The 11,650-nt window shown below is 54.0% G+C and overlaps 1 protein-coding gene across 5 annotated transcripts; it reads left to right on the top strand.

The window, feature by feature from the left end:
- Positions 1–1,200: 1,200 nt before the first annotated feature.
- PI16 (peptidase inhibitor 16) lies at positions 1,201–10,983 on the top strand. Of its 5 annotated transcripts, none has more exons than XM_047734622.1 (7): positions 1,218–1,425; positions 6,002–6,223; positions 7,956–8,065; positions 8,344–8,432; positions 9,111–9,776; positions 9,981–10,108; positions 10,525–10,983. In XM_047734622.1, exons 1-6 carry the CDS (start codon positions 1,270–1,272, stop codon positions 10,088–10,090), a joined length of 1,353 nt encoding a protein of 450 aa, XP_047590578.1. In that variant the 5' UTR covers positions 1,218–1,269; the 3' UTR covers positions 10,091–10,108; positions 10,525–10,983. The 5 variants fall into 5 exon arrangements, with proteins under 5 accessions (XP_047590579.1, XP_047590578.1, XP_047590576.1 ...); XM_047734620.1 differs by having other exon boundaries at positions 10,431–10,983; XM_047734621.1 differs by having other exon boundaries at positions 1,221–1,425; positions 10,546–10,983.
- Positions 10,984–11,650: the final 667 nt, after the last annotated feature.

Raw genomic sequence — 11,650 nt, 5'->3', positions numbered from 1 at the left:
TTTTATTTCTTTATTTGAGAGAGAGAAAGCAAGCATTTAAAACAGAGTGAGAGCACAAGCAGGGCAAGTGGAGAGGGGGAGGTAGAGGGAGAAACAGACTCCCCACCAAGCAGGGAGACCGACTGGGGCTGGATCCAGGACCCTGGGATTATGACCCAAGCTGAACGCGGTTGCTTAACTGACTGAGCCACCCAGGTGCCCCAAGAGTACTGGTTTCAATTTCCTGCCTCATGAAGGCCAGGAACTTGGTTCCTGCCCTTCATGATCATTACAGAGGAAGTGCTTGCCCCTGGGCCTACTTCCCTTCTAATACACTCCCCTCAGAACTCCTGCCACATCAGCTCAGTCATTCCTCTGCTTTTCTGTTCTCTCTTGATTTCTAAAACAGATACATTCTATTTCCTAGATATTCAGAGCAGGAAAGATCCCAGCGTCCCACTTCCAAAAGAGCACCTCAAGCCAATACATTCACAAAGGGTATGCAGAAGCTAACATTTTATCCATAGTGAAAAGCCCTATTCCAGGATACAACTAGAGTGGGAAACACTGAGGTCTCTTCTCCTGTGGGCAGGAGTCCTTCATCCCCTGGGACTGGGAGCTGGCCAAGGCCATGCCCTGTGGGTAGTTGTTGTCTACTGTTTCTGAGTGGCAAGTACCGTCCTGGGCACCTTACATGCATTTGACCTCATTTAATCCTCCTTCCACCCCTGTGAGGTAGGTACTATTACTCCACTGATCTGATTAAGAAAACTGGCAAAAACCCAGTCAGCAAAGGAGCAGAACCAGGATTCAGGTTTTGGTTGGCCCATCTTTTTTAGCAAATACATCCTGTCTTCCCCCATCCTTCCATAAGCCAACTCCAGCTCCTTCAACCTGCTCAATCCTCAGGAGTAGGGTCCACATGGTTTCTGTCCTCATACTTGTCCACAGCATCTAGTGGGTGTGACCTGGGTTACTCTATTTTGCCCCTGAGGACCTGTCCACAACTCAGGAGGGACTGGGGAACACACACAGCACTGGGCCTGAGCCCCTGTTACCAAGAGAAAGGAGGCTTTTGCCAAAGACTCTGAGAGGAGATAAATGCTGGGAGTGGACTCAGCTCTGGTCAGGACCCAAGCACCCAGCCCTCCTGGAGACGCTGTGTGAGCCGGGCCAGGCCTGCAGACAGCCCCTCCCCGCCGTCTCCAGCCAGGGTGGTGCTTGTGTGGGAAGGACTTTAAATCCAGCTGCCAGACCCCTGGCTGGGAGAGGCTGGGAGGACTGGCCACTATGCACGGCTCCTGCAGTCCACTGCTGCTGCTGCTGCTGGCCGCCACCGTGAGTCCCACCGGCGCCCTCAGTGATGATGAGAAGCGCGCATTGGTGGAGCTGCACAACCTCTACCGGGCCCAGGTGTCTCCACCTGCTGCGGACATGCTGCATATGGTGAGTGTGGTGGCCAGGGGCCACTCACCTGCCGGGACTGACGGGGTGCTGGGCTGGGTCCCCCAATTCCTCCCACCCCCAAGCTGAAGCTATCTCCAAGACTCACCTCTCTGATCAGTGACAGAGACATTATGTAATTCACAGGTTCCCAGAAGCAGTCCCATTCTACAGATCAGGAAACTGAGGCTCAGAGGGACTTACTGCTCCCTCCAAGTCCCACAGCTGGTAGAGCCAGGCCTGGGAGTCCCCAGCTTCCCACTCAATGGTCCCTTCCCCAGCACTTCCTAAAATGCTGATGCACCTCATAGGGGGGACATAGGAAATTCCTAATACCTTGGTGAAGATGGTCTTTCAGATGCCTTCCAAGGCAATGAGGAGAGGAAACAAGGGGAGTAGGAGGTCCTGGCATGAGGGTAGGAAGGATGTATAAGGAGGTGGGAGAGAACAGGAATCAGAAGCAGAGAAGGCTCAGCATTACACAGCTGCCATTCTGTCTCAGTCATACGACAAGACCTGCGATTTGGGGTGGGTCCCTTAACCTAGTAAGGACCGTCAGTTCTGCATCTGTAAAATGGGTCACCATTAGAGCTACATAAACTATATGGCAACAAGAACTGAATCTCCCAGATAGAACATTGATGGGGTCCGGGGATGAAATCTCAAGAAATATATGTATAGGAGGGCACATTTATATAAGGTTTAAAAACAGGTAAAAACTACTACTGCATACTTGTGGGGACACATGCAAATGTAGTAAAGATACAGGGCCATGCTTACAGGTGATGGAAGCCAGATTTGGGGTGGTGGTTACCTCTGTCGAGAGGGAGAGTTATTTGACAGTAGGGTTAGGATGGGATGTTTAGGCTCAAGATGAAAAGAGAGAAAGGGCGCCTGGGTGGCTCAGTTGGTTAAGTGACTGCCTTTGGCTCAGGTCATGATCCCAGAGTCCTGGAATCCAGCCCCACATCAGGCTCCCTGCTCAGTGGGGAGCCTGCTTCTCCCTCTCCCCCTCATGCCGCTCAAACGCTCTCGCTCCTTCTCTCTCTCTCTCTCTCTCTCTCTCTCCCAGTCTCTCTTGCTCTCTCAAATAAATAGAATCTTTGAGGGGCGCCTGGGTGGCTCAGTCATTGAGCGTCTGCCTTCAGCTCAGGTCATGATCCTAGAGTCCTGGGATCGAGTCCCGCATCGAGCTCTCTGCTCAGTGGGAAGCCTGCTTCTCCCTCTCTCTCTGCCTGCCTCTCTGTCTACTTGTGATCTCTCTCTGTCAAATAAATAAATAAAATCTTTTTTAAAAAAATAGAATCTTTGAAAAAAAGAGAGAGAGAGAATCAGAAATTTACCTCCTTCCTGCTCTCCCAGAGGGCTGAGCCAGCCCATCCTCTCCGGTGACCCTCGGGTGCCCTGGGAGGCTCAGGAACAAGGTCCAGGGATCCCATAGCTAGTGCCCCAGAGCAAGGTCACACCTAGGGGAATACAGCAGCGCGCCTGAGGGTCCAGGATTGGAGTTCCAGTAGTTCTGCTCAATCTGGCCAAGTGACTCCGGGTGGTTCCTTTTACCTTCGAAGGCTTCCATTTCCTGATCTAGCACTTGTGACTGGCAATCCCTGCCCTGAGGGTCAGACAGAAAGATCAAGGAATGCCTCTAGAAATGCACTCAGCACCACCATTCAAGCCCTGTTGCCTGGCAACCAGGAACTGCGGACAACAGACCCGGAGCACTGGATGCTGGTACCAGCTCTGCCAATAGCTCCCTGACTGAGGCCTGGAACACAGTGCTGAGCCTCAGTTTCCCCATTTGTAGGTCCCTGATGCCCTTCAGTCTTGTTGGCTGAGGCTGGGGTTACCCACCCAGGAGCTGCTTTGGGGACAGAGGTGGACCCTGGTGGTGAGGTGACATTCTGGGAAGCAGTTTGGATACTCAGGGGTTATGCTGCGGTCCGGTGGGAAGTGATGGGAGGAGGGGACAGACTGGGACACTGGGACAAATATGAACAAGCCTCAGCCTCAACCTCAGGAGTGGTAAATACAGAAACTGTGGGGCCAGGTGGCTTCGTTCAAATCTTGATTCTACCATTTATTAGCTGCGTGTCCTTTGCTATATTACTTAACCTCTCTGTGCCTCAGCTTCCTCATCTGTAAATTGAAGATGATGACAATATAGTAAGTCCCTTGTAGGTTGTGAGGGCTAAATGAGTGAATATGTAGAAAGCATTTAGAACAGTGTGTGGCATGCAGTAAGTATTACACAGTATTTGATTAACAAAAGAGGGGATGGATCCAGGGTAAGGCCGGTGGCAGTTATCATGAACTCTTTTCTCTCCCTTAGCTATCACATCTAATCGTCACCATCTTTACCTTCCAGAAGGTTCCATTTTCCTTGAATCCTACTCCCCCATCCTTGTCCCTAGATACAACTTTCATTATTTCTCCCAAGGACTCCTAGAAGAGCCTCTACCTGCTTCCTCAGCCTCTGGCCTCCACTGCCCAAAATGAACAATCCAATACACAGGCTTGACCTTGCTCAACACTCTTCAATGGCTCCCACTGGCTCCTGACAGCCTCAGGATAAAGCTCCAGCTTCTGAGAAGGCTCTCTCTATGTGTCTGGCCCCTGCTGATGCCTCCAGCCTCCTCTCCTGCTCAGATTCTCCATCCATAACCTCAACAGCTTGTCCTTCCCCAGCCAAAACACTGTCTCTCACTTCTGTGCCTTTGCTCATGCTGTGCCTTCTGTTCCCTCCACTTGACTAATGCCACCATTACATTAGCTTGGTGCCTCCTTCTCTGCCCTCAGGTTGGGCTAAATGGCCCTCCTCAGTGCCTCTACACCACCCATTGCAAATCTGTCATTGACCACATCGTGACCCAATCAGCAGTTTATGGCAATGTGAACTTGGGCTTCTCAGTCCTTTCTCTTAGCTCCAGGCTAGCACATTGCCCCGGACTGCTGAATGAGTGAGTGAATGAATGAACTTGTTTTCAGATGGTGACCATGTGGCCAGTGTGGGTGGGTGCCGTGACTCTCAAAAATCCCTGTGGTTTCTGGAAGACTTGAGAAGCCTTGAGACCCACAGAAATGACTCTGCTGGTGGGACTCCATGCATCCAGTCGGAATAGGAATCCCAGCCAGGCTCTGTAGGGAGACTGCTTAAAGCAGATTCTGTCTCAGTCATCAACAGCAGACAAATGTCTACTGAGCACCTGCTATGCGCCAGCACTGTGCCAGACACTGGGACCACATCACTGTCTTACCCCAAAGGAGCTCACGGTTCAGTCTGGAGCCCTGCAGGTCATCCAGGACCCCCCAATCCTAGTCCCCCACAGCCTGCTGCATTCCCACTCCCCAAACCCGCTTACTACCAGAGTCTAAGCAAACTGCAGGGAACAGGGACAAAACACCCAGGGAGGGAAAGAGATTCACTGCCGTCACAAAGTGGGGCGGTCCCAGCCCGATGTTCCCATCCGCACTCCCAGGCAGCTGTTCCCGAGAACCGTGTGTGGGTGAGGAGCCACACTATCCCTTCCTCTCACGGTCACCCAGGCTCCTGGTGCTCTGGAGGCTGTCTGGCTCCCACAGCTGGCTGGGCCGCCAGAGGGTGGAGCAAGAGTTGTTGCCAGGCCATCCATTTCTCTAGGAGAAGCCAAGGATAGAGCTTAATGGGATCCAGGCCTTTCTTGTCAATCCTTTGTTAATCCTTCTTCCCACCCACACTGGGCCTGTCCTCCCAGCCAGGGACACACAGAACCTCAAAGGTCCCTTACCCTAACATGCTCCCTCCTGCTGCCTCACTTGAGGTCCCCCCTGGAGAACACTGCCTTTGGGAATTGACAGCTCCTTGAGACACCACGGCTCTGAAAATAGGCCTCTCGGTGAGGGTCACGTGGAGACACAATCTTTTTGGGGAAAGGGTTTTTTAGCTGACAAGAGTTGAGAGCACCTGGGAGGGAAGCCTGGAAATGGTAAAGCCGTGGAGGCTGGGTGACCCCAAAGGGAGAGTGGGACCTGAGAGGGGAATGCTGGCCCCCTCAAGTCATATTTATGGTGTGTGTGGGTAAGGGAGTGGAGGATAGCAGGATAAATAATGCAGCCCTTGAACATCTCATTGGAAATTCTGTGGTCTTTAGAGCAGTCAGGTGGCCCTGGGAGGTAGGCAGGGCACAGCTGCCCTCCTTTCATATAGAGGGATATTGATATTAATTAATGATAACACTGTCACAAACATCATCTAATTTATTCTTCACGAAGCCCCATGAGAGTTCAGAAAGGTTAGGCAATCTGTCTAAAATCACACAGCCGGTAAATGGTCCCAGGTTTAGCCAACTCCATGGCCTGGGGTGGAACCCTCCCAGCATCCCCGCAGAAGCCCACCAGGAGCATAGGCCTGTTCCTGATCATGGCCAAGAGTTATCCAGCAGGAAGGGAGGGTCTCCGGCCTCCAAAGGCCTCCAGGACACCTTTAAGCTTCTTCTTTAATCCCCAGAGTCGGGGGCATTCCCACCTCCCTCTCCCACCCACCCCCACTGTCTCCACTGAGCCCGAGGTCAGGCGTTGCTCACCTCTCCGACTTGTCCCGCAGAGGTGGGACGAGGAGCTGGCTGCCTTCGCCAAGGACTACGCGCAGCAGTGCGTGTGGGGCCACAACAAGGAGCGCGGGCGGCGCGGCGAGAACCTGTTCGCCATCACGGAAGAGGGCATGGACGTGCCGCTGGCCATGGAGGAGTGGCACCACGAGCGCGAGCACTACAACCTCAGCGCGGCCACCTGCGACCAGGGCCAGATGTGCGGCCACTACACGCAGGTGCGTACCCGCCGGGTGGGCCGGGCTACACAACGAGTGGGCGGGGCCGCACGAGCCGTGGGTGGGCGGGGTGGGACAGGGGCTGCCTCTCCCTTCCCCCCGCTCCAAGATCAGGCAGCCCCCACTCTAAGCCCCCGAGACCCTTCGTAGAAGTTTTGACAGGAGCTCCTGTGTTGTCCAGGCCTCCGACGAAGCCTGCTTCTCAAACTGCCTAAACGGTTTTCAGGTGACTCTGGAAGAAACACAATCGTTTGAAAATCTAGATGGCCTCTCTGGGCGTCATCCTACTGAAGGGGCCTGAGTTAGGTGTCGCAGAGCCAGTGTCGTGGATGATTATTGTGCTAGGCAATACTGACCGACCTCTAAGCGGTCCTGTCCTCCGGCCTCAAGCAGGACTGTGCCCCACGGTAACTGCCCCCCACTTCTGGCTTCTCACTGTCCCTCTTCCGTCATTTCTCGTGGTGTCTGCTTCTAACCTGCCAGGGACCGATATGGCAAATAGACAATTATGTGTGTTTAAATTTTCTTCTGCTTTTAAAAGCCATGTGTAAAATAAGAGCAAATCGTCACCCAGTGAAGGTTTCAGGGAGCCTTCGAGATCATTCTCTGCCCCTCGAAGTCACTTCTTGCTTATGTCAGGGTTCTCACTGCACTTTGAAAGTTGGAGTTTCCAGATAAGAGATTCTGGGTGCGGGTGCTGTAGGGGTGTGTATACGTGTAGGGGAATTAACAGTAGTGTTATTGAATTCTTGTTCTTCTCCACCCAATGCTTATTGTTCAAACAATAACAGAACAATTTTTTAAAAAAAGAAAAAGGAAGATCAACCTTCTTCCCACCCATATCCACCAATTCCACTTTCCAGTGCTTCTTTTGAGTGGTATTTTTAGTGCCAATCTTTGGGGAAGGAAATCTTGACATCATCCATCCAGATGAAGAAGTTGTGAGGGCCCAGCAGCCCTTCCCTGTCCCCACCCCTCCATACCCTCCCACCTCTCACACACCCTGCCACCCCCCAAACACACACACACACACACACACACACACACACACACGTCCTCCTGCAAAGATTACTGTCAGCGCCTGGCATGCTCAACAGTGGTGTATCCTCAGCTAACTTAAGCAGGGGAAAAAAAAAAAAACAGTCTGGGGGATGTATGCAGAATTAGTTGCTGGAGCCAGATCTCACAACAAAAACTTGCCTCCGTTTGAGTGACTCCTGAGCAGACCCGGCTAGAAATAGCAAGGAGAGTCTGCTGGTATCAGTCCATGGTGGTGCACAAAGGCTGTTTTGATTTTTAAATTTTATACTTAAGACAGAATTCATTCTAGTAGGTAGGAGACCCAGACTTAGAAACAGCAGAGCAGACCCCTGCTCATTTGTGAAGCGGGAGGAAGTTCTATGTTCAAAATGGTTCCTTCTGTTCTCTTCCTTGGATTTTGTTTGTTGCTGATATCTAAGATTCTCTCCTTTGAGATTCATTCCTTTAGATATACCCCTTGTTTAAAATGCACAGGAAGTTGTAAAAAAAAAAAAAAAGATTCGCAGGAGGAATTCATGAGGGTATATACAAAGGGAATTTTTTTCAGAGAAAAGCCTGGTGAAATAGTGTGTGCCTGAAGCTCTGTGTCCTCAGAGACTTGGATCTGACAGGTTGTAGGGATCCTCCCCTCCCCACCCATACAAGACTGGTGTCCCACCCAGGCTAAACTGTCGGGTTTGCCCTTCTTCAGGTGGTCTGGGCCAAGACGGAGAGGATTGGCTGTGGCTCCCACTTCTGTGAGAAGCTCCAGGGTGTTGAGGAGATCAATATCCAGTTGCTGGTTTGCAACTATGAGCCCCCGTGAGTGCCCAGGGAGCCCTGCGGGTAGAGGATGGGCACAGCCAAGTGGAGGGTTGAGCTGGGCAGTCTAAGAATGTGGGAGGGGGCTAATCTGGGGCCTGAACCCCATACTCTTGGGGGAGCTGTGAGGGAATCGATGGGAATCTGCTCTCATCCGCCCGGCAAGCTAGTTGGGAGCAAGACACAGGGGTACTTCCGACATAGGTATGTGTAGGAGGGATCGGGACTGGGGTCTGTAGGAACTGCCCCGCCCTCAGCATCATCCTCGCCTCCCGCAGGGGGAACGTGAAAGGAAAGAGACCCTACCAGGAAGGGACTCCGTGCTCTCTATGTCCTTCTGGCTACCGCTGCGAGAACTCCCTCTGTGGTGAGTTGGGGGTGGGGTGGGGAGGAGTAGGAAGGGGCTGCAAGGGACTTAGAGCCTCCAAGGACTCCCGAAGCCGGTGCACCGGCTGGGGCGAGGAAGGGAGAAGGGGGGGAAGGGAAGGGCTGGCGAGACTTATCCCTCGGGGACCCTTTGTGGGCCCACTCTCTCCGAGTTCCCAAGCCCACTTCGCCTTCCTTGCGCAGTCACTTTGGCGCCCAGTCATTTAAAGTGACCGGATTTCAACCCTCGGAGCAGAGGGTAGAGGACAGAGGCCCTCAAGAGGCGGGCGAGGTGGGCGTGGCCAGAGGATAGGGCTCCCCCGGGGTGGGGGGGGGCTAGTGGTGGGCGTGGCCAAGTGTCCTTAAAGGGAACAAGCAAGGGAAGCGGTGGACTTGATAGGCACAGGCATCTAGCTGGAGAGTCCCCTGAAAAAGTGGTTGTGTGAGTGCCGAGAGGAAGATTTGAACAAGGAGGTGGATAGAGAAGACATTGTTTTAATGCTACAATAAAATAACAACGTTATAATAAAATAATATTACCAATGAAGGATATAGTCGCTGGAGGGGATGTGTGTTTGCTTGTCATCGCAGGACATTTGGTCGCCTCGCCTTGACTGTGGTGGGGTGAGAGAGGTGGAGTTCCGCTGTAGCACTAAGGCAGGGCCTTGTTTCTTGTCAGAACCCATCACAGACCCAGAAGAGGCTCAGGATTTGCCTCACCCGGTAACCGAGGCCCCAGCTTCCCAGGCAACCCAAGCTTCAGGCTCTAGGAAAAGCAGTGTCCCTTCTTACCTGGCAACGGAAACTCCATCCTCCTTGGTAACAGAGGTCTCAGGCCCCCTGGCAACCACGGCTCTACCTGCTGCAGGAACAGAGGCCCCATCTTCCTTAGCAACGGAAGATTCCCTCTCCATGGCAACAGAGGCCTCACCTTCCTTAACAACTGAGGTCCCTTCCTCCTTGGCAACTCACAGCCTGTTCTCCCTGGATGAGGGGCCAGCTACCTTCCCCAAATCGACCCATGATCCCATATTCAAATTGGCAGACAAAGAGGCCAGCAGGACAATAGTGCCCTCCAAGAGCCCAGACAGTTCTCTGCACCCCAAGATGTTCTTGACAGGGACACGGGAGCCACTGCCCCACTCCCAGAAGGTGGGCAAGGCTGAGGCCGAGTTGCCTTCTTCCAGTGAGGTCTTGGCCTCAGTTTTTCCAGGCCAGGACAAGACAAGAGAGCTGCCAGCCACACTGGACCACATGGGACACACTTCCTTCAAGTCCCCCAATGCCTCTGCCAGTGCTAAGGCTCTAGGTGGGCGCACCCTGGCTCTGCAGTCATCTTTGCCTGGTAAGGCATGTAGTGTCGTCCCACCTTCTCTCCTGGTCGCCAGAAGGTCATCATCCTGCCCCCAGCATCAGTGTTGTGGGTTGTACCCACTGAATAAGAGCTTCCTCCCTGGCTGCTGGGCCCCCACTTGCACGCCTGGCAGGGAAGGTGGGAGGTCAGGCAGAACTGTGTCCATGCTGAGACAAAGCCTCTCCCTCCCTACAGGTGCAGAGCCTAGTGTCAATTCAGGGCTGAACTCGGGCTCTGGTCACATCGGTGGCCCCCTTCTGGGACTGCTGCTGCTGCCTTCCCTGGTGCTGGCTGGAATCTTCTGAAGGAGTCACCACTCAAAGGCAAGGGCTGGTGGGGAGACCCTGGCCTCATGCCCATTCTGGATCATCTCTTCTCCAAGTAAGAGGCCACAGTTTCCTGGGCAGGTCCTGCTCTGTGGCCCAGGAGCCCCCCCTTGACCCCAGCTTCTGGCCAGACTCCAGGCCAGTGACCTCGTCCCCTCAGGAGGACTCTGTAATGCCCACTCCTGACACTGCCCCAGGAGTGCCTCTGCCTCTGTGGAGGTCCAGGCCTCAGCTAGCTGCAGATTGTTCTGGGCAGTGTTCCTGCGGCCACCTGTGCTCAATCTCCAGTAGTCCTGTGGCCGTGGTTCTGCTCTTCCAGGAACAGAAGATCTCAGTGCTTCCCTGAAACCCCTTGATCCCTCCTCATCCCCTGGCTTCTTCCTTAAGCCATCGGAGTCTGGGGCTGTTCCCAGAAGTACCTCCTGCCTTCCCAGGCTGAAGAGGTCAGCTGTCCTCCCCATCGTCTCCCCACCACCCTGCCTCTCCACCGAAGATGCTTCTTGGCTGAAGGCCCTCTGGATGGGCAAGGCTGCAGGGCCTGTGCCTCGTCTGCAGACACACTGTGGGGGCACGAGGCTGGCCACCTGGCCCAGACCCCTCCTGCCCCTCCCATCTCATTCCCTGGGTGGGTGGGGATTCAGGGGAGATCCCTGCCTACCAGGCTTGGGACTCTGCCTCTGCAGGTAGCTGGTTCTCCCTGAGTGCCCCCTCCCCCTACTTGCTGGTGTAGCTGGGGAGGGGGGTTATGAGGGGCAGAAGGACAAGCTCCAACTGAATGGGGTTCTACATGGAGGCAGCGGGGGTGGGGGGGCAGGCAAGGACCAGGGAAGGGAAGCAGTCCCTGACTCCCGAATAAAGCCTCTGGAAGCGTACTGAGTGTCTGTGCTTATGAAGACTGGTGGGTGAAGGGGGGCTCTTGGAGAGGCCCTGAAGAGGTTCCCTTCCAGCCCCCAGCACCTGCTCCATCTTCTACCCACCTCCTCTCCCTACACCCTCCACCTAGTCCTTTGGGGCAACTTTCTTTTCCTTCCTTTAAACTGACGCCCTCCCCGACTCAAATCTTTAGGCAGCCAGCAGGAAAGAGTGAGGGCCAAGGGCTGACTCCAGGGGTCACCGGTGGAGGCTTCGTTGGTTTTAGACCCCAAATCAAGGAGAGGCACACAGCCTTTTTACAGGGTGCTGCTGCCCAGGCCCAGCCAGAGACTTCACCAGCCCTGGGCGCTTGGAGGTGTCCCAAGGAAGGGTTCTGGAGTCCCAGACACACTCCCCTAGGGGAGCACAGGACTGTGCAAGGTGCTGCAGGGTGGGAAAGCACCAGTGTGTGTGTGTGTGAGCGTGTGTGTGTGTACACGCGTGTAGGGTTAGCAACAGTAGGTGACTGAGGGTGGGCAGCTTGCGACCGAGGTGGGGCTGGTGGGGATGGGCAGAGTGACAGTCTCCAGGTCAAAGCTGGAATGGGAGCAAACAGGAAGCTTGCAAGTCAGGGTGTGTGTGTGTGTGTGTGTGTGTGTGTGTGTGTGTGTGTGTGACATAACGTAT

The sequence above is a fragment of the Lutra lutra genome, chromosome 6 (genome assembly GCF_902655055.1).
Source record: "Lutra lutra chromosome 6, mLutLut1.2, whole genome shotgun sequence".
Taxonomy (NCBI): domain Eukaryota; kingdom Metazoa; phylum Chordata; class Mammalia; order Carnivora; family Mustelidae; genus Lutra; species Lutra lutra.
The sequence above is the reverse complement of the archived record's forward strand: the minus strand, read 5'-3'. Positions and strand labels throughout refer to the sequence as shown.

Coding starts and splice junctions, on each gene's coding strand:
- PI16 (XM_047734622.1), top strand. CDS start 1,270: ATGCACGGCTCCTGCAGTCCACTGCTGCTGCTGCTGCTGGCCGCCACC. Junction 6,224..7,955: donor TGTGCGGCCACTACACGCAG/GTGCGTACCCGC, acceptor GCCCTTCTTCAG/GTGGTCTGGGCCAAGACGGA. Junction 9,777..9,980: donor TCTGCAGTCATCTTTGCCTG/GTAAGGCATGTA, acceptor CCCTCCCTACAG/GTGCAGAGCCTAGTGTCAAT.